The sequence below is a fragment of the Leucoraja erinacea genome, chromosome 2 (genome assembly GCF_028641065.1).
Source record: "Leucoraja erinacea ecotype New England chromosome 2, Leri_hhj_1, whole genome shotgun sequence".
In the NCBI taxonomy this organism is placed as follows: domain Eukaryota; kingdom Metazoa; phylum Chordata; class Chondrichthyes; order Rajiformes; family Rajidae; genus Leucoraja; species Leucoraja erinaceus.
In genome coordinates this window covers 136191351-136218526 of record NC_073378.1, presented here as the reverse complement: position 1 = coordinate 136218526, position 27176 = coordinate 136191351, and the positions used below count along the sequence as shown (strand labels likewise).

The 27176-nt window shown below is 46.5% G+C and overlaps 1 protein-coding gene across 1 annotated transcript in view; it reads right to left on the bottom strand.

The window, feature by feature from the left end:
- The window catches only part of dlec1 (DLEC1 cilia and flagella associated protein), a 149512-nt gene that overhangs the window by 32606 nt on the left and 89730 nt on the right, over positions 1 to 27176 (bottom strand). Inside the window, exons 24-32 of the mRNA XM_055650137.1 lie at positions 24557 to 24684; positions 21998 to 22177; positions 17019 to 17095; positions 15255 to 15406; positions 10686 to 10801; positions 9090 to 9160; positions 4640 to 4854; positions 3906 to 4037; positions 462 to 584 (exon numbers count right to left, since the gene is read on the bottom strand). Coding sequence (XP_055506112.1) covers positions 462 to 584; positions 3906 to 4037; positions 4640 to 4854; positions 9090 to 9160; positions 10686 to 10801; positions 15255 to 15406; positions 17019 to 17095; positions 21998 to 22177; positions 24557 to 24684 — 1194 coding nt within the window. The remainder of the gene's footprint in view (positions 1 to 461; positions 585 to 3905; positions 4038 to 4639; positions 4855 to 9089; positions 9161 to 10685; positions 10802 to 15254; positions 15407 to 17018; positions 17096 to 21997; positions 22178 to 24556; positions 24685 to 27176) is intronic.

The window sequence follows — 27176 nt, the reverse complement described above, 5'->3', positions numbered from 1 at the left end:
TTTTTTAAGTGCCGCTATCATTTCGAGCTTGACCACCACCTTCAACAATGTGTTCCAGGCACTCACCACCCACAGTGTAAAAAACATTTGGTCGGCACGGTGGCGCAGTGGAAGAGTTGCGGCCTCACAGCGCCAGAGGCTCAGGTTCGATGTCGACTATGGGTGCTGAATGCGCAGAGTTTGTACCTTCTCCCCGTGACCTCGAGGGTTTTCTCCGAGTGCTTCCGTTTCCTCCCACACTCCGAAGACGTAGGTTAATTGTCTTTGGTAAAATTGCAAATTATCCCTAGTGTGTGTATGACAGTTTGAGTTTAGTTCATTGTCACGTACGGAGAAAAGATAGCGTTAGTTTGCAGGGTGAGCGTTGGTCGGTGCGGACTCGGTGGACCAAAGGGCATGTTTCCACGCTGTATCCACAAAGTCCAGGGGGTAAAGACATATTAATAGAGATGGTACGTCACCTTATTGTCCAGACTTAGAAACCCCAAGGCAAAGCCCTCACACTCCACGTTTGTTGCTTCTCCATTCAGAGCGAGTGGGGTGAAGGAGACATTGATGATGCTACATCCACCACCAGGGACCACCTGGGGACCAAAACAAAGTGTGAAGTGTGTGAGAGTTCATAAGACATACAGTGCATTCAGAAAGTATTCAGACCCCTTCACTTTTTCCACATTTCGTCACGTTACAGCCTTATTTTACAATGGATTAAATACTTATTTTTTATCATCAATCTACACAGAATACCCCAGAATAAAGAAGCAAAAACAGCTTAGACATTTTTGCAAAGTAATTAAAAAGAAATAACAGAAATATCACATTTACATAAGTATTCAGTCCGTTTGCTATGACACTCAAAATTGAGCTTAGGTTCATCCTGTTTCCATTGATTATCTTCTTCTTCTCCTTCTTCTTCTTGGAGTTTTACGGCAGCCGGCATCCGCAATGTTGCATTGCTGCCACCTTCTGGCTTCATTCCACAGTACTCATGACTTTACATTATATCCTTTTTATAAGCCCAGAGGCCCTCAAGAAATCAAACAACAACTTTATTCCTTTTCCTTTCCCTCCACACTCTAGAATGTTCTTTACTGATATTTCTGTCAATCCAATTTTCCTCATTTCAATGATCATAAATCCTCTTTCTGTCTCATATCTCCTACATGCATGTAGGGCATGCTGAACTGTTTCTGGCTGATGGCATTCCTCACACAGCCCAGTAGGGTGTTTTCCCAATATTTTTAATGTGCTGTTCAGGTGAGTGTGCCCTATCCTCAATCTTGTTAATACTACCTGTTCCCCCCTCTTCTTGCTGTAATGCCCACTCTGTTTTGTAGCGAATAGAGGTGTCTCCCCTTTGTCTCCTGTTCCCAGTATTGTTGCCATTCCTGATTTATTTTCTTCCACACAATGTGTTTTCCTTCAGATTTGGATAGTTGTAAGTTTACCTCTATGTTTCTTTTTTTTACAGCCTCCTTTGCTAATTTATCCACCTTTTCATTCCCTTGAACACCAATGTGTGCTGGGACCCACAACAAAGTCACGTCACTGCCCCTCCTTGTCACTTGGCTTAATAGTAGCAGGATTTCATACACTAAGTCAGGCCACCTATGGGATGCACCAGACCCAATACTCTGGATTGCAGATAATGAGTCACTACATATTAATACTTTACATGGTTGCATCTGTTCCATCCAGCAAACTGCCATAAAAATAGCGATTGATTATCCTTGAGATGTTTCTACAACTTGATTGGAGTCCACCAGTGGTCAATTAAATTGATTGGACATGATTTGACACAGATCTGGGGAAGGGTATAAAACTATTTCTGCAGCATTGCATGTCCTGAAGAGCACAGTGGCCTCCGTCATTTTTAAATGGAAGACATTTTTGAACCACCAGGACTCTTCATAGAGCTGGCCGCCCGGCCAAACTGAGCAATTGGGGAGAAGGGCCTTGATCAGGGAGGTGACCAAGAACCTGATGGTCACTCTGACATAGTTCCAGAGTTCCTCTGTGGAGATGAGAGAACCTTCCAGAAGTACAACAATATCTGTAGCACTCCACCAATCAGGCCTTTATGGTAGAGTGGCCAGACGGAAGCCACTCCTCAGTAAAAGGCACATGACAGCCCGCTTGGAGTTTGCCAAAAGGCACCTAAACAAGATTCTCTGGTCTGATGAAACCAAGTTTGAACTGTTTGGCCTGAAAGCCAAGCGTCACGCCTGGAGGAAACCAGACACCGCTCATCACCAGGCCAATACCGTACCTATGGTGAAGCATGGTGGTGGCAGCATCGTGCTGTGGGGATGTTTTTCAGCGGCAGGAACTGGGAGACTAGTCAGGATCGAGGGAAAGATGAACGGAGCAAAGTACAGAGAGATCCTTGATGAAACCTGCTCCAGAGCGTTCTGGACCACAGACTGGGGCTGGACTTTGTGCCTTCCCTCATGGTGGGAGCCATTGTGGGGGGATGTTCTTTATGTTTAAGACTCTCATTGGTGTTATGTCTGTATTCTTTTTTTGTGTGCTGCAAAATGGCAAAAAGCATTTCACTTCACTACACCTGGGTGTATGTGAATGTGACCAATAAAATACCTTTGATACCTTTGATACCTTGATACCTTTGATTACGGAATAATTTAAGAACCTATAACACCAAACAATCCATTGGAGGAACCCAGCAGTTGAGTAGCATATGTAGGTGGAAAGGAATGGTCAACAGTTTTGACCCAAACCGCCAACGTTCCTATCCATCCATGGATGCTGCCTGACCCATTTAATTCCTCCAGTAAATTTTTTGTTGCAAAGACAAATGTAGACACAAGGAATTGCAGATACTGGTTTACACAAAAAATACACAAAGTGCTGGAGTAACTCAATGAGTCAGGCAGAATCTCTGGAGAACATGGATATGTGACATTTCAGGTCGGGAACCTTCTTCAGACTCAAGGATTAGCAATGTTTCAAAACGAAGGTAGACACTAAATGCTGTAGTAACTCAGCGGGACAGGCGGCATCTCTGGAGAGAAGGAATGGGTGACGTGTCGGGTCGAGACACTCGTTCAGAAATTGTTTGTTGTGTCAGATTCGGGCATCTGCAATCTCTTGTGCCTCTACAACAATCTTGATTAATTGTATCCTTTCCTTCTCTTGAAGACCCTTATTCTTATTTTCAATTTACCTCTATGATTGAAACGGGCACTTCTGAAGGAGGGAAGTGGAGAGAATCAGGAACCCAACATTGATATCACTACAACAATGTAGGAGGGAACTGCAGATGCTGGTATGTAGCACAGATAGACACAGTGTGCTGGAGTAACTGGAGGGGTGGCACAGCGGTAGAGTAGCTGCCTTACAGCGCCAGAGATTCAGGTTCGATCCTGACTACGGGTGCTGCCTGTACGGAGTTTGTACGTTCTTCCCGTGACCCCATGGGCTTTCTCCGGGTGCTCCAGTTTCCTCCCACATCCCAGGGACGTACAAGTTTGTTGGCTAATTGGTGAAATTGTAAATTGTCTCTCGTGTGTAGGATAGTGTTAGCGTGCGGGGATCGCTGGTCGGCATGGATCTGGTGGGCCAAAGGGCCTGTTTCCGTGCTGTATTTCTAAACTAAACCAACCTCAACTAAACTCTCAGCGGGTCTGGCAGCATTTCTGGAGAAAAAGGATGGGTGACGTTTCGGGTCAGATCTCCTCTTTAGAATGGGGTCTGAAGAAGGGTGCCAACCTGAAACATCAGCTATCCATGTTCTCCAGATATGCTGCCTGACCTGCTGAGTTACCCCAGCACTCTGTGTCTATTGATACGACTGTGTTTGATCTCTTCTTGATGCATTGCACTGTTATCTTCAACAGGCTCCATCCATTCTTACTCGCCAAGATATTGCTTCAATCGCCACTCACCATCTGCCGCGGAGTCACACAATATGGATAATCAGCCTGAGTGCCCTCATGAGCCTGTAACACCACAGTAATTAGGTCGCTCGTCAACATCATATTTTCTTCCTCCTCCAGCTCCGGCTCCTCTTCCAAGTCCTAAAGATGAGTCAGAATGATTATTTTTAAAAAAAGGAAACCAATGCTTCTCCCTACAAGTCATAGTCATACAACATAGAAACAACTCATGCGTTCCAACTGAGATGCCTCATCTAAGCTAGTCCTGTTTACCTGCGTTTGACCCTTCTTCTTCTTCAGCCCTTTGCTCCTCCAGGGTGCATAGGCCATTAACAATACGTTTGACCCATATGCCTCTCAACCTTTCCTGTCCATGTACCTGTCCAAGTGTCATTTCAATGTTGTTATAGTACCTGCCTCAACTACCTCCTCTGGCAGATTGTTCTATATGAAAAGGTTCAGGCTCAGGTTCCTATAAATTCTTTCTCCTTCCACCTTAGACCTATCCCCTCCAGTTCTTGATTTTGCTAGCCTGGAGGAAATGGCTGTGTGCATTCACCCTATCTATTCTCCTCATGATTTTATACACCTCTATAAGATCACCCCTCAGACTCCTGCGCTCCAAGGAATAAAGTCCTCTAGCCTACCCAACATATCTCACTGGGTGAATTGGGAGACGTGCATTCAGCCCACGTGGCACCAATCCCAACATCCACCCATCCAGTCCACACTCTGTATCTTACACATCCTGTATGGAGGCCCACAGAGCTGCTCTCTGCACTGTTGGAAATCGAGTCCCAGTTCCTGGCATGATCGCTCTCGCTGGGCAGGGCGCTGGAGTTGGTCTCATTCCCGCTTTCATCCTTCACTGGAAATTCCTGCCCGTAAAACACCAACAGGTCCACCAGCTGCATGTCGTCCGACTCCACATTGTACGTTTCCCAGTCCAGTCTGATATCTGGGGGTATCAAGCACGCCTTTTTAATTAAAGAGGAGTTTGGTTCATCAATTTATTGAAACTGTGCACATGTTGTTTCTTATCGAATAAAGTAGATGCCACTTTAGAAGGATGAGAGGGCATCTCATTGAAACATATAAGATTGTTAAGGGCTTGGACACACTAGAGGCAGGAAACGCATTCGCAATGTTGGGGGAGTCCAGAACCAGGGGCCACAGTTTACGAATAAGGGGTAAGCCATTTAGAACGGAGACGAGGAAACACTTTTTCTCACAGAGAGTGGTGAGTCTGCGGAATTCTCTGCCTCAGAGGGCGGTGGAGGCAGGTTCTCTGGATGCTTTCAAGAGAGAGCTAGATAGGGCTCTTAAAAATAGCGGAGTCAGGGAATATGGGGAGAAGGGAGGAAACAGACGGGGTACGAAAAAAGGGAGGAGGAGGAACCATTGGGGATGATCAGCCATGATCACATTGAATGGCGGTGCTGGCTCGAAGGGCTGAATGGCCTACTCCTGCACCTATTGTCTATAGTACAGTCTATCCTCACTTTTACTGACCTCTTCTGGACAGATTTCAGTTATAGAAGGCAGACGGTCTCCTCAGAAATGTCTCCAGAAATTGTTCATCTCTGTCTGGCGAAAAAATAAAACTGGGAAGGCGGCACAACTGTGGCTAACGAGGGAAGTCAAGGATAGTGTTACATCCAAGAAAGAAGCATATATATTGGCCAGAAGAAGCGGCAAGCCAGAGGACTGGGAGAAATTTAGAACACAACAGAGGAGTACAAAGGAGTTAATTAAGAAAGGGAGAAAATAAAAGCATGAAAAAAAGCTTGCGGTGAATATAAAAACTGACTGTAAAAGTTTCTTTAGGTATGGAAAAAGGAAAAGATTAGTGAAGACAAATGTAGGTCCCTTACAATCAGAGACAGGTGAATTTTTATTGGGGAACAAGGAAATGGCAGAACAGTTAAGTGAGTACTTTGTTACTGTCTTCACTGAGGATGACACAAACAATCTCCTGGAAATACTAGGGGACTGAGTGGGAGGGAAGAACTGAAGGGAATCCACATTAGTCAGGAAATGGTGTCAGTTAAACTGTTGGTCTGATGGTCTGCATCGCAGAGTACTCAAGGAGGTGGCCCTAGAAATCGTGGATGCATTGGTGATCATTTTCCATTGTTCTATAGACTCTAGATCAGTTCCTGTGGACTGGGAGGGCAGCCAATGTAACTCCACTTTTTAGGAAAGGAGGGAGAGAGAAAACAGGGAATTATAGACCAGTTTACAATATATATTAATGATTTAGACGAGATAATTAAATATGACATCCCTAAGTTTGACACACAGCTGGGTGGCAGTGTGAGCTGCGAGGCGGATGTTATGAGGCTGCAGGGTGACTTGGAAATGTTGGGTAAGTGGGCAGAAGCATGGCAGATGCAGCATAATGTGGATAAATGTGAGGTTTTCCCCTTTGGTGGCAAGAACAGGAAGGCAGATTATTATCTGAATGGTGTCAGATTAGGAGAAGGGGAGGTGCAACGAGACCCGGGTGTGCTTGTATATCAGTCACTGAAAGTAAGCATGCAGGTACAGCAAGCCGTAAAGAAAGCCAATGGCATGTCGGCCATTGCGAGAGGATTTGAGTTTAGGAGCAAGCAGGTCCTACTGCAGTTGTACAGGGCCCTGGCGAGACCTCACCTGGATTATTGTGTGCAATTTTGGTCTCCTAATTTGAGGATGGACATTATTGCTATTGAGGGAGTGCAGTGTAGGTTCACCAGGTTAATTCCCGGGAGGGCGGGACTGACATATGATGAAAGAATGGGTCGACTGGGCTTGTATTCACTGGAATTAGGAAGGATGAGAGGGTATTTTATAGAAACATATACTGTACAATCCTTAAGGGATTGGACATGCTAGATGCAGGAAAAATGTTCCCGATGTTGGGGGAGTCCAGGACCAGGGGTCACATTTTAAGAATAAGGGGTAAGGCATTTAGGACTGAGATGAGGAAAAACGTTTTCACCCAGAGAGTTGTGAATCTGTGGAATTCTCTGCCACAGAGGGCAATGGAGGCCAATTCACTGGATGTTTTCAAGAGAAAGTTAGATTTCACTTAGGGCTAAGGGAATCAAGGGATATGGTGAAAAAGCTGGAGTGGGGTACTGATTTTGGATGATCAGCCATGGCCCTATTGAATGGCGGTGCGGGCTTGAAGGGCCGAATGGCCTACTCCTGCACCTATTGTCTATGTTTCTATAATCAGACACCTCCGTCTGTTTAAGAACACATGACAGCGGGTGCCGAGAATGAATGGGAGACCCGGCAGCAGATAGTATTGTTCGGCGAACGTTTGTAACATTGTCGGCTCCAGAGATGATCAGATTTATTTTACGTTACTTGAATTTAGTTTAGAGATACAGCGTGGAAACAGGCCCTTCGGCCCACCGAGTCCGCACTGACCAGCGATCCCCACACTGACACTATCCTACACACACTAGGGACAATTTACACATACACCAAGCCAATTAACCTACAAACCTGTACGTTTTTGGAGTGTGGGAGGAAACCGAAGGTCTTGAAGAAAACGCACGCAGGTCACGGGGAGAACATACAAACTTGGTACAGACAGCACCTGTAGTCGGGATCAAACCTGGGTCTCCGGCGCTGCAAGGGCTGTAAGGCAGCAACTCTACCGCTGCACCACCGTGCCGCTCTTTAGAATTTACTTTCGATTTCAGCGCAGAAACAGGCCCTTCGGCCCACAAAGTCTGCGCAGTGATCACCCCATACACTAGGGACAATTTACTAATTTTACCGAAACCCATTAACCTACAAACCTGTACGTCTTTGGAGTGTGTGCGGAAAGCGGAGCACGCCGAGAAAACCCATGCGGTCACAAGGAGAACGTATAATAAGAATATCTCTCTGCCCAAAACATCTGGTAAATGACTTCTTGTGGTTACCAGAGGGCAAGGGGAAACATTTTCTCCTACCCTCTAGACTGATTGGCTAAACTCCCCTGCTTGATGAGGAAATAAGGAACTGCAGGTGCTGGTTTACAAAAGAAAGACACAAGGTGCTGGAGCAACCCAGCGGGTCAGGCAGCATATCTGGAGAACATGGAGAGGTGATGTTTCGGGTCGGGATCCTTGTTCAGACTCCAGAGAGGAGGAGCACTTCTTTAAAGTAGACACATCTTGAGGAGACTTGGAGCAGTGAAATGTAGAAACAAGGAACTGAAGATGCTGATTTACAAAAAAAAAGCACAAAATGCTGGAATAACTCAGCAGGCATCTCTGGAGAACATGGATAGGTGACGTTTTGAGTTGAAATCTCAAGAAATCTGAATGGTCCCAACTCGATACGCCTCCATGTTCTCTGAGGAATATAAAATAATGAGAGGAATAGATCGGGTGGATGCATAGAGTCTCTTGCCCATAGTAGGTGACGAGGACCAGAGCACATAGGTTTACAGTGAAGGGAAAAGATTTAAGAGGAATTTGAGGGGTTACTTTTTCACACAAATGGTGGTGGGGGTATGGAACAAGCTGCCTGAGGAGGTAGCTGAGGCTGGGACTATCCCAACGTTTAAGAAACAGTTAGACAGGTACATGGATAGGACAGGTTTGGAGGGATGTGGACCAAACGCAGGCAGGTGGGACTAGTGTGGCCGGGACATTGTTGGCCGGTGTGGGCAAGTTGGGCCAAAGGTGGTCCTGTAATGTTAAGGACTACAGGAGATTTAACATGTTAACACCCCCTCCCATTCCGAATCCAACCTTTCTGTCCTGGGCCTCCTCCATGGCCAGAGTGAGCACCACTGGAAATTGGAGGAGCAGCACCTCATATTCCGCTTGGGCAGTCTGCACCCTAGCGGCATGAACATTGAATTCTCCATTATCCGGTAGCCCTTGCTGTCTCCTCCCCTTCCCAGCTCTCCCTCAGCCCTCTGGCTCCTCCTCTTCCTTTCTCCCTCCTTCCAAAACCAAGGAGGGACTTGATGGGGGGAAGGAGGGAGGGGCAAGAAAATAGAGGGATCATCGTGACTCTAATGAGTACTTTGTTGGGTGTCAGATACATGGCGACTCTTTGCGTACTTTGTTTATTGTATGCAAAAACAAAGAATTTCCCTGGACCCAGGTACATGTGACAAGAAAGTATCATAGAATACACACATCTGCGATGTCAAGAGAATATTTGAATGATTGGAGGTCAACATGATCAACAACTTACCACAGGGGCCTGGGTTGATAATTCGTAAGTAGCGGGACACCGTGTCTCCTCCAGAAATGTGCGTTCCAAACCTGGAAGACCAAGTGATACATCAAGACCTTTGCATTCCTATGTTGCATTGACTCTGGTTCTCTTCCCACAGATGCAGTCTGACCTGCTGCGTATTTCCAGCATTTTACGTTTTTGTTGCTGTCGTCACAAAATGTCATAAGTTCATACATTCTCGAAGCAGAATTAGGCCATTCAGCCCATCAAGTTTACTCTGCTATTTAATCATGACTGATCTATCTTTCCCTCCAACCCCATTTGCCTGCCTTCTGCCCATAACCCCTGACACCTGTACCAATCAAGAATCTGTTAATTTCAGCCTTAAAAATATCCATTGGCCTCCACAGCATTCTGTGGCAATGAATTGCACAGATTCACCACCCTCTGACTAAAGAAATTCCTCCTAAAGATATGTCCTTTTATTCCGAGGCTATGGCCTCTGGTCCTAGTCTGTCCCACGAACACCCTAGCTTTGGAGGCGAAGGAGTAGATGGGCAGATTATTTGAGTCCAGAATGGTCAAGAAAGCCAGTGTGCACGTTGAAGGCATGTGCCCTTGCATCAGGTAGCTCTGCCTGTCCCTCTGCCAGCCCGGAGGCCAAGTCTGCATGCCTACACCCAGCACTGCCACATGAGTGAAGCATTCTCATTAGCCTCTCTGATATTTTCCCTCAAATAACAGGCCAAAAAGACGAAAGCAAATAAAAATAGAATACTCCTGCAACAATCCACAGGTGCATGAGAGAACAGAATACTGACTAGTTGCCTGCTTCAATAACGCCAGAGGGAAAGAGGTTGCAGAAAGTGGTGAACACTGCCCGGTCCATCAGAGGTTCCGACTTCCCCACCATCAAAGCAATCTCGAGGAAGCGCTGCCTCAAAAAGTCAACTGATATCATGGAAGACCCACATCACTGTGGCCACCCTCTCATCTTACCTATACCATCAGGAAGAAGGAACAGAACAGCTTCTTCCCAGCAACAATCAGGCTCTTGAAAACTGCACAACTCAAACTGCAATTGTACCCCTGAACAATCTTTATGTATTTTGTACAAGGTTATAATGTGTACTTTAACTTGTACTATCATGGTCCATTTTATCTAGAATGACCAGTAATGATCGTATTATTGATTAATGTATATTTATTTGTTGCATTAATGTGCCCGTAGAGCACGAATCATTATTTTCTTTATCTGGTATCTGTACACTGTGGACATCCTGATTGTAATCATGTGTAGTCTTTCCACTGACGGGTCAGCATCCAACAAAAAAGCTTTTCACTGTACCTCGGTACATGTGACAATAAACTAAACTAACTAACAAAGTTGTAGCAAGTAAGAATGTTATTGTACCGGACCTGGTGCATATGACAATTAGTTTTGGTTTCATTGTTTTTCTTTGTGTAGTTTATTGTCACGTGTACAGAGCTACAGTGAAAAGCTTTTGTTGCGTGCTATCCAGTCAGTGGAAAGACAATACATGATTACAATCGAGCCGTCCACAGTGTAAATGCGATTGATTCTCTTGATATATTAAAGAAGGCTCGTACCTGATCATGGGGCCTCGCTTCTGGTTGTCCTTTTGGGGACCTAAAATCTTGAAGTAGAGTGGAACACCTTGAACGGACAACTGGATGGGGATATAGGTAGGATTGAGACCTGCAACCTGACAAAACAATTTTACAGTCATAATGGGCATAAAAACAGAACATGGTTCAGTTTAGTTTAGTTTATTGGCATGTGTAGCGAGGTTCAGTGAAAAGCTTTTGTAAATGGCAATCCAGCCATTAACTGTGTGCGGACGTGGCACTGACGGACGAGAGGCCGAAGCAAAGAAGTCGAAGCCAAAGAATGGAATGGAAACAAGGCCGAAACGCCAATAAACCGAAAGAGTCCGAAGACGAAATGCTAACTAACTGAAAGGATGGGACGCCTAAATGCAAACTAACAAAAAGTGCGGGACGCCTCAAAGCCAACAAACTGAAAAGCTGCATCACCTAAAAGCAAAGTTACCGAATGGCCACTCTGTCGAAATGCCACCTACCCGAAAGGCGGCGTCGCCCACAGGTCAAAGGACCGACTGCCGTTCAACAGAAATGTCCAATAACGGACATGACGTTGACGGGGGGACGGGACTTGTCTGGTCCAGACCCCAGTCTAGCACATCACTGTGAAGGCATAAACATTGTTCCAAACCTCCGCTCCACTCGACCCACAGACCGTGGAGGGTGGCTGTGGGAGAGTGGGGGCTGTCCCGAGGGATGCGCACCTTGGGCCGCTTTCAACTTGGTGCTTGGGTTCAGATTGCCCAGTCACCTATGGCTTGTGTGGGAAAATGACCCCCACACTTCTCTCTCCCCTCTTCTCTCTCTCCCCCCTCTCTTTCTCTCTCTCTCTCTCTCTCCCTCTCTTCTTTCTCTCCTTCTCTCTTCCCCTCCTCTCTCTCCCCCTCTCCCTCCCTCTCTCTCCCTCTTCTCTCTCTCTCTCCCCCTTCTCTCCCTTCTCTCTCATCCTTCTCTCTCCTCCTGTCTCTCTCCACTTTTCTCTCTCTCTCCTCTTCTCCCTCCTCTCTCCCCCCCTCTATCCCTCCCTCTCTCTCTCTCTCGCTCTCTCTCTCTCTTCCTCTCTCTCTCTCCTCTCTCTCCCCTCTTCTTTCTCTCCTCTCTCTCCACTCTCTCTCTCTCTCTCTCTCCCCTCTCTCTCTCCCCCCCTCCCTCCCTCTCTCTCTCTCTCTCTCTCTCACCCCTCTCTCTCTTCCTCCTCCTCCCCCTCTTCTTTCTCTCCTCTCTCTCCACTCTTCTCTCTCCTCTCTCTCTTCCCTCCTCTCTCCCACCCCTCTATCCCTCCCTTCTATCTCTCTCGCTCTTCTCTCTCTCCCTCCCTTCTCTCGCTCCCCTTCTCTCCCCCTTCATTCTCTCCTCCGTCTCCACCCTCGGGAGCATCCCACAGTCACTGACCATGTTGTGCCGCCATCGGACCTCAACCTGAACACCAGGGTGATTTCCCCTCCCCCCCCCCCCCCCCTCCGACCCCTGGACCCTGACACTCACAGCGGGAGATTCTCCCCATCCCACGAGGACAGACGTTTTATTTATTACTGTCTCGGTGCATGCGGAACGCACCCAAGCCGCCTTTCGGGGAGGTGGCGTTTCGACAGAGCGGCCATTCGGTGAGTTTGCTTTTAGGCGACACAGCTTTTCGGTTCCTTGGCTTTTAGGCTTCCCGCCCTTTCGGTTAGTAGGCGTATCATCTTCAGACACTTTTGGTTTATTGGCGTTTCGGCCTCGTTTCCATTCAGTTCTTTGGCTTCTTTGCTTTGGCATCTAGTCTGTCAGCGCCACTTCCGGGTACCCAATTAACAGTGTACAGATACATGATAAAGGGAATAACATTTAGTCAGGATAAGGTCCAGTGAAGTCCGATTAAAGATAGTCCAAAGGTCTCCAGTGAGGTAGATAGTAGCTCAGGGCCGCTCGCTAGTTGTTGATAGGACGGTTCAGTTGCCTGATAACAGCTGGGAAGAAGCTGTCCCTGAATCTGCTGTTTTTACAATTCTGTTCCTCTTGCCTGATGATAGAGAGGAGAAGAGGGAGTAACCAGGATGAGACTGGCCCTTGATTATGCTGCTGGCCTTGCCGAGGCAGCGTGAGGTGTAGATGGAGTCAATGGAAGGAAGGTCGGTTTGTGTGATGGTCTGGGCTGCGTCCACAACTCTCTGCAATTTCTTGTGGTCTTGGATGGGACTGTTCCCAAACGCATCCCGATAAAATGCTTTCCAGGGCGCATCTGTAGAAATTGGTGAGAGCAGTTGGGAACATGTCGAACTTCAGAGCATTTCCACAGTCTAAAGGATTTAAATAGATGCATCTATATTCATTCACACTGCCTGCTACGAAGCTGCCTGCACTGAGCAGTTCAGTTCAGTTCTGGCGTTGAATGCTGATGCTAGACTTATCTCAGCATCTGCACTTTAAACTTTACACTCTAGAGATTCAGCGCGGAAATAGGCCCTTCGGCCCACCGAGTCCGTGCCGGCCAGCAATTACCCCATACACTAGTATACACACGAGGGACAATTTACAATTATTTACATAAGCCTGCAGAGTCTTTCAAACAACTTTCAAACCTACAAACCCGCACATCATTGGAGTGTGGGAGGAAACCGGAGCACCAGGAGAAAACCCACGCGGTCACAGGGAGAATGTGCAAACTCCGTACAGACAGCACCCGTAGTCATGATTAAACCTGGGTCTCTGGCGCTGTACATGGAGGGGTACATTGATAGGAAATGTCACAAGAGAAGTCACAAAAATGCTGGAGTAACTCAGCGGGTCAGGCATCATCTCTGGCGAGCATGGATAGGTGATGCTTTGGTTCAGCACCCTTCTTCAGACTGAAGAAAAGTGCCAACCTGAAACATCACCTTTTCATGTTCTCCTGAGATCTTTCCTTGGGAAGCCAGCATCTGCAGTTCCTTGTTTCTCCAAAGGGTTAAGAGGGAAGTGGGTCAAATGCGGGCAAATCAGACCAGCTTAGACGGGCACTTGGTCGGCATGGTCTATTTATAGATCAGATAACAATAGGCATAAAAACTCAAGTACAATAGATAGGTAGAGCAAGAGGGGAGATACAGAGTGCAGAATATAGTTCTCAGCATTGTAGCGCATCAGTTCCTTAGACAAAATCCAATGAGCACAATGGGGTAGAGGTGAATTGGACAGTACCCTAGCGTATGGAAGGACCATTCAGAAACCTGATATCAGAGGGGAAGAAGCTGTCCCTGTGTGGTGTGCGCTGTCAAACGTCTGTACTTTGGCTGGATGGGAGCGTGGAGGAGAAGGAATGACCAGTGTGTGACGTCTTTGATTATGTTGGCTGCTTTTCCGAGGCAGCATGAAATGTAGATGAAGTCAATGGTAGGATGTCTGTTTTGTGTGATGGACTGTGCCACATCCACTTACGGGGGGAAATGCTGTTCGCAAGTTAGGTAGTGCACTCTTTCAAGAATCTGTCAGACGGGAGTGGGGAGAAGAAGGAATGACAGGGCGGGCTTGGGGCAGTATAGTTAGGTATGTTACAATACTTACCTTTAGTGGCGCTGCAATTCTGCCACTGGCCGTGCGCGCGATTTTGGCGCCTTTGAGGGGGGGGGGGGGGGCGGGGGGTTAAAACACGGCTTTCTCCTACCTTGTCCTGGATTATATTTTGTTGGAGTGCAAACTTTTGCTGAAGAATTGTTCCGACGGCCGTTCTGTGTATTTTTATTTTTTATTTAATTATTTTTTTAAATAGAATCGCCCGACAAGTTCAGCGCTGGAGTAATTTTAAAATCAGCTTCTAAAGCCGTCAACGCCGACAACGGGGACGGATTTCACGTAGGGGACAGGTAAAGGAAAGCCGTTTATTTTATGTATAAAAGTGCTCCTTAAGATGCCTTTAATTCACATTTCACGTTGCAAAATGGTGATTTTTCTTCCCTTACGAACCGGCAGTGTTTTTCCTGCCGATATGGGGTTTAAATTCACCGCAATCGCAACGTTCCAATTGATCGCATTCCAGAAAAACCCAATCGCAAGATGATTTAAATGGCCATTAATTTACAGGTATTAAGCACTAAATTCCTTCCATTTGGCCTATAAATCCATGAAAATGAGATTTAAAAATTATGTTATATTGTGAATTCTTGTGTGAATGTTATTTGGACACTTAGGCTATTTAAAAACATTAATCTATTCTTAAGAAATGGATAGATGTTTAGATCTAGTAATTGAATTTTGTAATTAGCTACAATTAGGTAACTAACTAATTATATGCTTTAATTTCAAGATCTAAGTAAGATTGTTTCATATTTGTTTCAGAATGCTTCAAACTATAATAACTGAACACTTTTGTGTTAAGTCAATGGAAAAGCAATAGGGAACAAGATGCTAATTTCCGAATATGAAAATGGCCATAACATTTTTAATACTGAAGATATGAAAGTGAATTAGGTGTCAAATTAAACTTCTTTTTATGCTTTATCTGATGGGATAAATTACAGACTTGATTTTTTAAATCTCAAAATTTTGTAACATTGCTAGTATAGTGAGTTAGGAAGAGTGAAGAAGGAAAATACAAACTCTGCAGACGAGGTTATCTTGGTAGTCGCCCCACATGTTGGCATAGGCAGTGACTTCGATCTCCCGCTGCTGGTAGGGCTCCAGGGTTCCCGTCACGGGATGAACCACAAACGCTGCACCTTTCTTGTGGCAGAGCAGTACATCTGCAAATTCTGTCAGGAAGAGAAAGGGGTTTTACTCCAGTGAGAGCAGCAAACGTTGCAAATGTTTCCACAAGATGTATTGTGTACGTTCCACTATTAAATGGAGGGGTTATAGACACAGAGTGCTGGGGTAACTCAGCGGGTCAGGCAGCATCTCTGGAGAACATGGATGGAGCACAAGGTTATACAATGATTGATTGAAGATACCATGTGGAAACGGGCCTTTTGTCTGTCGAGCCTACACCAATCATCAATCACCCATTCACACTAGTTTTCCCAGTTTCTCATCCACTAGGGGGCAATTTACAGTGGCCAATTGACCTACAAACCTGAAAATGGTCTCAAACAATGAATGTTAGGGAACTCTTTACCAGAGAAAACAAAAGACTAAAGAATTTGGGACGTGGGAGGAAACCGGAGCACCTGGAGGAAACCCACGCGGTCACAGGAAGAACGTGCAAACTCCACACACAGATAGCATCCAAGGTCAGGATGGAACCCAGATCTCTGGAGCAGCGGCACTACCAGCTGCCTTGCCATGCTGCCCCTCTAGGGTGATAGTCATTGATCTCACAGCTCTGTTTTGAGGAAGACTCATGTTTCGCTGAACACCAACCTGATCACATAGTTGCCCAGCACTTCAATTCCTCCTCCATTCGGAATCTGACCTTTCTGTCCTGGGCCTCCTCCATTGTCAGAGTGAGGCCCAGATGAAAGTGAAGGAACAACACCTCATATTTTGCTTGGGTAGTTTACACCCCATTGGTATGAACATCGACTTCTCTAATTTCAGGTAGTCCTTGCTTTCTCCCTCCTTCCCTTCCCCTTCCCAGCTCTCCCACATAGACTACTGTCTCCGCCTCTTCCTTTATTTTTTCCCCCCCCCCCCCCCCCGATATCAATCTGATGAAGGGTGTCGACCCGAAACGCCGCCTACTCCTTTTCTCCATAGATGATGCCTCACCTGCTGAGTTTCTCCAGCATTTTTTGTCAACTTTTGATTTTTCCAGCATCTGCAGTTCCTTCTTAAACAAAGATCTGGGTGGATTTGTTTTGTTGAAGTGTGTGCCTAATTTAGAGGTACAGCATGGAAACAGGCCCTTCGGCCCACCGGGTCCGCGCCGACCAGCAATCCCCGCACAATAACACGATCCTACACCTACTAGGGACAATTTTAACATTCACCAAACCAATTAACCTACAAATCTGCACGTTTATGGAGTGTGGGAGGAAACGGAAGATCTCGGAGAAAAACCTCGCAGGTCACCTGGAGAACATACAAAATCCGTACAGACAACACCCGTAGTCGGGATCGAACCCGGGTCTCCGGCGCTGCATTCGCTGTAAGGCAGCAACTCTACTGCTGCGCCACCATACCCGCCACCGTAACCTGCTTACATGGACCTTAAAGATTACCCAGAGCACGACACAAATCTCTGATAGAAAGACACTTGGAAACTACAAGTACAACTTAATTGTCATGTTTGCAGTGAAGTTGTGTTTCAGTGGCACATGGATGTGCAGCGAATGGTGGCTGAGGAGATTAGTTTAACTTGGCACCATACTTGCCACAGACATTGTGAGCCAAAGGGCCTGTTCCACATTCTATCTAATGCCTTACCACGTTGCAGTTGGTCCTGTGACTTGCTTGGACCTTCTGTAAGATTCACTGTTCTCTTCAGGAGAGGTAGTCTTGAGCTTTAATATTAGCACAGGATTGAGTTATTCTTCCTCAGTAAACAGAATATGCAATTGAGAATGATGCATTTTGTTCCCGTATGAATTGTCATGTTATTGTTAAAGTAGACCGCTTATTTTTGTACGCTATCCAATCAAGTCACATAATACAATACATGAATACAAATCAAGCCAAACTCAAATAGGTAGAGCAAAGAGAAAGATACCAGAGTGCAGATTTTAAACGTGCAATGTTCCGGGGTACAGGAACTTCAAGAGAGACGGGGGTAAGGGGTAAAAGAGGAGGTGGGGTGGGGGGGGGGGGGGGGGGGGGGGGGGGTAGGATTGTTGGTTAAGGAGGATGTCACGGATGTATTCAGAGGCGGTATTACGGATGGTTCGTCCAGTGAGGCTATATGGGTGGAGCTGAGGAACAAGAAAGGGATGATCACCTTGTTGGGGGTGTACTACAGACCCCCGAATAGTCAATGGGAATTAGAAGAACAAATATGCCAGGAGATTGCAGACAGCTGCAGGTTAAATAAGGTTGTTGTAGTAGGGGATTTTAACTTTCCCAATATAGACTGGGAAAATCATAGTGTGAAAGGCTTAGATGGGGGTGCAATTTCTCAAAGGTGTTTAGGAGAGTTTCTCCAGCAATATGTAGAGGCCCCCACATGTGAGAGGGCAACACTTGATCTCGTCTTGGGAAATTGGGAAGCGCAAGTGAATGAAGTACTCGTGGAGGAGTCTTTTGGGACCAGTGACCACTGTTCGAATGAATATTTAAGATAGTTATGGATAGGTGCAGAGAGGGACCAGATGCTAAATGCTAAATTGGCATAAATCCAACTTTGAGGGTTGAGAGGAAGTCTCGCTCAAGTTGATTGGGGTAGGCTGTTTCAGGGGAAAGGAACATCAACCAAGTGGGATGTTTTTCAAAGTGTGCTGACAAAAGCTCAGGATAAGTTTGTCCCTGTTAGAGTGAAGGGCAAGGCAGGCAAACGTAAGCAAACTTGGCTGACGAGGGAAATTGAGGCATTGGTCAAGAATAGGATGGATGCATGAGGCAGGTATAGTCAGCTGGGACCAAGTGTATCCCTGGAGGAGTTTCGGGAACTAAGGAGCAAAGTGAAAAAGGAAATGGGAAGGGCAAAAAGGGGCCCTAGCGGGTAGCATTAATGGCAATCCCAAGAGATTTTATAAATACATAAGGGGGGAAAGGATAACTAGAGAGAGAGTGGGACCCCTCAGGAATCAAAGTGGTCACCTCTGTGTGGAGCCACAGGAGATGGGCAAGGTCCTCAATTAATATTTCTCCTCTGTATTTACCGAGGAAAAGGCAGGAAGACGGAGGAACTTGGGGCAGTCAATGGAAATGTCTTGAGAGCCGTCAGTGTAATGGTCGACGAGATGCTGAAGGTACTGTCGTGTATGAAGGTAGACAAATCTCCAGGGCCTGATCAGATATATCCGAGGACATTGTGGGAAACTAGAGAGGACATTGCGGGAGCCCTGGTTGAAAGTTGAGTCGTCCTTAAATACAGGAGAGGTGCTGGAAGACTGGAAGGTGGCAAATGTTGTGCCTCTATTCAAGAAGGGCTGCAGGGAAAATGCTGGGAACTATAGGCCGGTGAGCTTAACATCTGTAGTTGGAAAGTTACTGGAGAGTATTCTGAGGGATAGGATACACAGGCATTTGGATGGGCAAGGGCTGATTAGGGATAGTCAGCGTAGTTTTGTACATGGGAGGTCGTGAGTTACAAATCTAAGTTTTTTAAAGATATGACCAAAAAGGTCGATGAGGACAGACCTTTAGATGGTGTATGTATGGACTTCAGCAAAGCATTCCGCATGGCAGGCTGCTCTGGAAGATTTGATCCCGTGGGATTCAAGGAGTGATAGCTGAATGGATAGAAAATTGGCTTCATGAGGGTGATGGTGGAAGGTTGCTTCTCGGACTGGAGGCCTGTGACTAGCGGTGTGCCTCAGGGTTCAGTGCTGGGCCCGTTACTGTTTGTCATCTACATCAATGATTTGGATGAGAACATACAGGGCAAGATTAGCAAGTTTGCTGATGATACAAAAGTGGGTGGTTTTACAGATAGTGAAGATGGTTGTGAAAGATTACAGCAGGATATTGATCGATTGGCCAGATGGGCTGAGGAATGGTTAATGGAATTAATACAGAGAAATGTGAGGTGTTGCATTTTGGGACGTCTAACATGGGCAGGACCTACACAATGAATGGTTGGCCTCTGGGGAGTGTTGAAGAGCAGAGGGATCTAGGAGTGCAGGTGCATAGTTCTTTGAAGGTGGAGTTGCAGGTAGGTAGGGTGGTCAAAAAGGCTTTTGGCACAAATGACAATATACCAATGCCAGTTATAAAAAAATCAAATCCCATTTTTCTTAATATCTCACTACATTCTCTAACTTTTCCCAGATTCTACCATTTACCTGCACACCAGGGATAATTTACAGTGACTAACTAGCCTTGGATGTGGGCAGAAACTGGAGCACCCAGAGGAAGCCTGCAGGGAGAAGAAGGAATGACCAGGGTGGGATAAGTCTGTGATTATGTTGGATGCTTTTCTGAGATTTGCCTTTCAGTGTAGATGGAGTCAATGGTGGAATGTCTAGTCTGTGTGGTGGACTGAGCTACACACACAACTCTGCAATTTCTTACGGTCTTGAGCAGAGCTGGATATTTGGGCAGACCTGTTCACAAACTAGTAAGTTTGCAGATTATACAAAAGTGGGTGGTTTTGCAGATAGTGAAGATGGTTGTGAAAAATTGCAGCAGGATCTGGATCGATTGGCCAAGAGGGCTGAGGAATGGTTGATGGAATTTAATGCAGAAAGATGTGAGGTGTTGCTTTTGGTAAGTCTAACAAGGGCAGGACCTACTCAGTGAATGGTAGGCCTCTGGGGAGTGTTGTAGAGCAGAGGGATCTAGGAGTACAGGTGCATGGTTCCCTGAAGTTGGAGTCGCAGGTAGATCAGGTGGTCAAAAAGGCGTTTGGCACATTGGTCTTCATCAACGAAAGTATTGAGTATAGAAGTTGGGAGGTCATGTTGCAGTTGTATAAGACGTTGGTGAGGCTGCATTTAGAATATTGTGTTCAGTTTTGGGCACCATGTTATAGGAATGATATTGTCAAGCTGGAAAGTATACAGAGAAGATTTACGTGGATGTTGCCAGGACTATAGGGTGTGAGCTATAGCGAAAGGTGAGTAGGCTGGGTCTCTATTCCTTGGAGCACAGGAGGATGAGGGGTGATCTTATAGAAGTATACAAAATCATGAGAGGAATAGATTGGGTAGATGCACAGAGTCTCTTGCCCAGAGTCGGGGAATCAAAGACCAGAGGACATAGGTTTAAGGTGAAGGGGAAAAGATTGAATAGGAATCTGAGGGATAACTTTTTCACACAAAGGATTGTGTGCGTATGGAACAAGCTAGCAGAGGAGGTAGTTGAGGTAGGGACCATCCCAACATTTAAGCAACAGTTAGACAGGTACATGGATAGGACAGGCTTTGGAGGGATATGGACCAAACGTAGGCAGGTGGGATTAGTGTAGCTGGGACATGTTGGCTGTTGTGGGCAAGATGGGCCGAAGGGCCTGTTTCCACACTCTATCACTCTCTATGTCTACAGCTCCCAATATTATAGCATCACAGTTGTAGAGAAAATGAGCACAATAATGTCGATTGGAGCATCTGGACAGTAGCCTAGCTTATGGAAGGACCGTTCAGAAGCCTGATAACAGAGGGGAAGAAGCTGTTCCTGAGTCTGGTGGTGCGTGCTTTCAAGCTTTTGTACCTTCTGCCGGAGAGGATTGGGGAGAAGAAGGAATGACCCCCATATTGTTTGCATTAAATATGATAACATTTCTAAACCGCTGACTTAAAACATCTTATATAACTGCCACATGATATCCCAACGTATATTCATTCTTTAGATTTTGGGGAGAACTTCAAAGGGAATGAGAGCCCCTTAGATAGACACAAAATGCTGGAGTAACTCAGCGGGTCAGGCGGCACCTCTGGAGAAAAGGAATAGGTGACGTTTCGGATAGAGACCCTTCTTCAGACTGAGAGTCAGGGGAAAGAGAAACACGAGATATCGTTGGTACATAGAACAAATGAATGAAAGTTATGCAGAAAGCAACAATGATCAAGGAAAGATAGAGCCCACAAGGGTCCATTGTTGGCTGTAGGATAGGTGATAAAAAAATGTGTTATACAGACAGAAAAACTCAACAGGACGACCGTGAAACTAATACAGTGACTAGGGTGGGAGAGCGATGGAGAGAGAGGGGGTACAAGGGTTACCTGAAGTTAGAGAAATCAATATACATACCGCTGGGTTGTTAGCTGCCCAAGCGAAATATGAGATGTTGTACCTCCAATTTGCTCTGGGCCTCACTCTGACAATGGTCAGAAAGGTCAGTGAGGGAATGGGAAGAAGAGTTAAAGTGTTTGGCAACCAGGGGATCACGTAGGCCAAGGCTAGGAAGTCCAGGACAAGGGGTCACAGCTTAAGGATAAGGGGTAAATCCTTTAAAACTGAGATGAGAAGAACATTTTTCACACAGAGTGGTGAATCTCTGGAACTCTCTGCCACAGAGGGTAGTCGAGGCCAGTTCATTGGCTATATTTAAGAGGGAGTTAGATGTGGCCCTTGTGGCTAAGGGGGTCAGAGGGTATGGAGAGAAGGCAGGTACGGGATACTGAGTTGGATGATCAGCCATGATCATATTGAATGGCGGTGCAGGCTTGAAGGGCCGAATGGCCTACTCCTGCACCTAATTTCTATGTTTGTATGTTTCTATGGTTGAGCCAAGGTGTTCAGTGCAACTGTCGCCCAGTGAGCGCTTGGTCTTGCCGATGTATGAGTCCACAAGTGACTGTGCAACTTACTGTCTGGGCGAAAGGCTGTGAGGCAGCATGCTGACTGTAGGGGGCAGAGGAGGGCAACTGCTGAAGTATTCCATTTCCAGGTTGAAGTGGCCGGTGATGGCTGAGTTGTTGGTGATTAGCAGCTTTCTCTTCACTGTGCCGTGCACCACCATCTCACTGAAGTCCAGCACCGGCGATTCACTGCGCAAAGAAGAATGGAGTTAAATTCGCCATAAAAAGACACAACGTGCCAGAGTAACTGAGTGGCTCAGGCAGCATTTCTGGAGAACGTGAATAGGTGACGTCTTGGGTCGGGATCCTTCTGCAGACTCAGAGTTAAAATCACACTGTGTAAATGTATGGGTGCAAGAACACTTTTTTTTAGAGATACAGCGTGGAAACATGCCCTTCGGCCCACCGGATCCGTGCCGACCATCAATCGCTCATCGTACACTCATTCTATGCTATCCCAGTTTCACATTCTACACACTGGGGATGATTTACAGAAGCCAATTAACCTTCAAACCTGCACGTCTTTGCAATGTGGGAGGAGACTGGAGCACCTGGAGAAAACCCACACGGTTGAAGGGAGAATCTACAAACTCCGTACAGACAGCAACCGTTGTCAGGGTCAAACCTGGGTGTCTGGCATGGACGGGTACATTGATAAGGAATATTACGAGAGAAGACATGGGTCTCTGGTGCTTTGATGCAGCAACTCTACCCCCGCACCACTGTGCCGCCCGCTTGCATGAAAGGTATTTACCAGACCTGTGGGCAGCAGGCCATACGATTGTCAACTCTCCAAGATCTTTACAAATCTTCCCATCAATAAAGTTCAATATCCAGTTAACTGCTGGAAAGACATTTTAACTCCCCATCCCATTCCCATACTGACCTTTCTGTCCTGGGCCTCCTAAACGTTATTCCCTTTATCCTGTATTTGTGCATTGTGGACGGCTTGATTGTAATGGTCTATAGTTTTTTATGCTGGCTGGTTAGCACGCAGCAAAGAAGCTTTACACTGTACCTCGGTACACGTGACAACAAACTAAACTAAACTAAACTCCGTCGCCAGAGTGAGACCTCACATCCACTTGAGTAGCTTTCAATCCAACAGAATGAACATTTGCCAAGCTGGCCATCCGTGAGTCACGCTGCTAGGCGGAAGAGGGCTTTACCCGAGCCAGATTCTTGCCCCTTTACCGGGGTTACGTCCGTCCGTGCCCGGGTGGTGTTGCAGAGGGACATAGTTGTAATTTGGTATAATTGTAAGGATTGTAACATCGTTATTTGGAATGATCAACCATGATCACATTGAATGGCGGTGCTGGCTCGAAGGGCCGAATGACCTACTCCTGCACCTATTGTCTATTGTCTATTGAAATTAATGTCTGAATAATTAGGGGATTTTGTAATATGGTGCTGGGTGTGTCACCACAGTTTTGGTTTGTATCATGATAGTAATTTAATACATTATTTTTGATACAATTTTTAAACAGTATGAACATTGAATTCTCCAATGTCAAATAATATTCCCCTGCCCCTCACACTCCAGAGAGCACACATTTCTCCCAACATGTCACAGCGCCCCCAGTCATCCTACTCCTTTCCCCACCTCCATTCATTCAATTCCCATCCATCAGTCCCATATTTAGCTTTACTCCCTCCTTTTCCCCCTCCCCTCTGCCCCCCCCCGTCCACCCATATCCATCCTCCAGTTTTACCTTTCGCCGAAGTTAGTCACAAAGTGCTGGAGTAACTCAGCAGGTCAGGCAGCATCTCTGGCGAAAAGGGTGGAGACCCTTCTTCCGGCTACATTTCACCCCTCCACTTCTTTCCTCAGCTGGGACCTTTTGTCCCTTTTTCACTTCAAGCCTTTGTCACTATCTCCGCCCATCTGACAACCAGCCCTCTCATCTGTATCCACCTCTCACTTGCCAGACTTTACCCCACTCCCACCTCTCTTTCCCAGGTTTCTCCTCCGTCAACCCCCTCCACTATCAGTCTGTGGAGAGATAGGGACAGAGGGCATTTTCGGGTTGGGACCCTTCTTCAGACTGATGGAGTAGAGGGACAGTAGCTGGTAGAAAGAGGTGAGAGGAAGCGGTGGAGTCAATTCAAAAGCCCACCCAATTACATTACACAGCAGAGACCCAGGCTATTCAGCCCACTGGCATATCCTAGCTTGTTAAAGACCGACAAATATCATTTACCATCTGTAAACCAGCATCGGCAGTTTACATTTTTTAGACTTTAGAGACACTGCATGGGAACAGGCTCTTCGGCCCACTGAGTCTGCACTGACCAGCAATTCCCGTACACTAGCAATATCCTACACACTAGGGCCAATTTACAATTTACCAAAGCCAATTAACCTACAAACATGTAGGTTTTTGGAATGTGGGAGGAAACTGGAACACCTGGAGGAAACCCACATAGTCACAGGAAGAACGTGCAAACTCCATACAGTCGGCACCCATAGTCGAGATGGAACCCGGGTTTCTGGAGTTGTAATGCAGCAACTCTACCGCTGCGCCACTGTGCTGCCCAGTCCCTTGTATCTCCATGTATACTTACTTCACATAGTCATCGTCAGGGATGCTGTATGTTATATTCAAGCCCTTTGGTTTAGCGAATAATTCCAGCAACAGTGGTTCGTTCATGTCCTCCACTGTGCACGAGACCATAGCGCCGTTCAGATCCTCCTGAGAGGCAGCATCACAATGATCAAAAACAAAGGCAAATGGCTTTAAGCTGACGCTGTACCCTACAAAACCTGGAGTATATTTATAAATGTAGACTTTGGAGATACAGCGCGGAAACAGGCCCACTGAGTCCGCACCAACCAGCAATCCCACCCATACATTAGCATTATCCTACACACTAGGGACAATTTACAATTCACAAAAGCCAATTAACTTACATAGAAACATAGACATAGAAATTAGGTGCAGGAGTAGGCCATTCGGCCCTTCGAGCCTGCACTGCCATTCAATATGATCATGGCTGATCATCCAACCCAGTATCCCGTACCTGCCTTCTCTCCATACCCTCTGATCCCTTTAGCCACAAGGGCCACATCTAACTCCCTCTTAAATATAGTCAATGAACTGGCCTCGACTACCCTCTGCGGCAGAGAGTTCCAGAGATTCACCACTCTCTGTGTGAAAAAAGTTCTTCTCATCTCAGTTTTAAAGGATTTCCCCCTTATCCTTATGCTGGGACCCCTTGTCCTGGAAACCTGGTTGTCTTTGGAGTGTGGGAGGAAACTGGAGAGCCAGGAGAAAACCAACATGGTTACAGGGAGAATGTACAAGCTCCGTACAGACAGCACCCGTAGTCAGGATCGAAGCTGGGTGTCTGGTGCTGTAAGGCAGCAACTCTACCGCTGTGCCACCGTGCTGCCCCCAGTCATCCCTCACATCCAAGACATATCTGTACAATGTACATTTATAAACATACAGTGTCGCAAACAACAGATAGAGGTCCCAGGACAGGTCATATAACCAAAGACCATATTGCACCAAGATGTATCACATCGTTCATGAGATGCACCACATCATTCATAAGAACAGCCATGGGAAGGATCTCTGCATGGCTCAACTCCATCAAGTTGGTGTGAACTCAAAGAGCCAGAAACCAGGACAACTAAGAACTCGTAAAGGGTTTTATAAACAGTTTAAGTAAATAAATGAAGGTGCGAGTGACTAAAAAATAAAATTAGTAATAACTTTCCAAAGGGAATTGGGAAATATAATGGAGAAACAGGGATGTAATGTTGAGGCTTTATAAGGCACCAATCAGACCGCATTTGGAGTATTGTGAGCAGCTTTGGGTCCCATATCTGAGGAAGGATGTGCCGGTGTTGGAGAGGGTCCAGAGGAGGTTTACGAGACTGAGCCCAGAAATGATTGGGTTAACGTATAATGAGCCTTTATTGGCGCTGGGCCTGCACTTGCCGAAGTTTGGAAGGATGAGGGGGAACCTCATTGAAATTAAACAAACAGTGAAAGGCCTGGATAGAGTGGATGTGGAGAGAATGTTTCCACTAGTGGGAGAGTCCAAGAGCAGAGGCCACAGCCTCAGAATAAAAGGATGAACCTTTCGAAAGGAGATGCGGAGGATTATCTTTAGTCAGAGGGTGGTGAATTAGTGGAATTAATTGCCATAGACAGCTGTGGAGGCCAAATCAATGGATATTTATAAGGCGAAGATTGATAAATTCCTAATTAGTACGGGTGTCAGGTATTATGGGGAGAAGGGAGGAGAATGGGGTTGAGAGAGAAATATAGATCAGCCATGATTGAATTGCGGAGTAGACTTGATAGGCTGAATGGGCTAATTCTTCTCCTATAACTGATGAACTTATAATGATGAAGGGCCAGCTATGGAGAAAGATCTTAGTGCAGTGGCTGCGCCTTGTGGCAGCGGCTACCTGCAGTCCGTCTGTCCTTTTTTCTTTCTTTTGTCTTGTAGGGAGTACGTTTTTGGTTTTAGAAACATAGAAACATAGAAATTAGGTGCAGGAGTAGGCCATTCGGCCCTTCAAGCCTGCACCGCCATTCAATATGATCATGGCTGATCATCCTATTCAGTATCCCATCCCTGCCTTCTCTCCATACCCTCTGATCTCTTTAGCCACAAGGGCCACATCTAACTCCCTCTTAAATATAACCAATCAACTGGCCTCAACTACCTTCTGTGGCAGAGAATTCCACAGATTCACCACTCTTTTTTAGCTGTGTATATGTGGGGGGGGGGGGGGGGGGAAACTTTAAAATCTCTTCCCCGAACGGGGATCGCGACTTTTCCCTTGTCGTGTCTCCGTTGTCATTGGGGCCTAACATTGCAGAGCTGGCGGCCTCCAACCGGGATCGACCTGAGGGCTCCAGCCGTAGAGCCTGCGGACTGACTTCAGAGCTGTGGTGGCAATTCGGCTGCGGCTGCGACCCGACTTCGGAGCTTCGGCCACGGGCCCTGTGGACGGTGGAGTCGGGAGCTCGTGGGTCCCGGGTAGGAGACCGATTTTCGGAGCTCCCGCAACGTCAACTTCTCCCGCCCGAATCGAGGGGTTTGAATCAGCCCGGTGCAGGGCATTACATCGCCCGGTGCAGCTTAAACGGTAGCGGGAATTACCATCATGGGGGCTTTAACATCAGGAGCCCTGGCCGCCTTGACGTTGCAGTTTGGCTGCCTG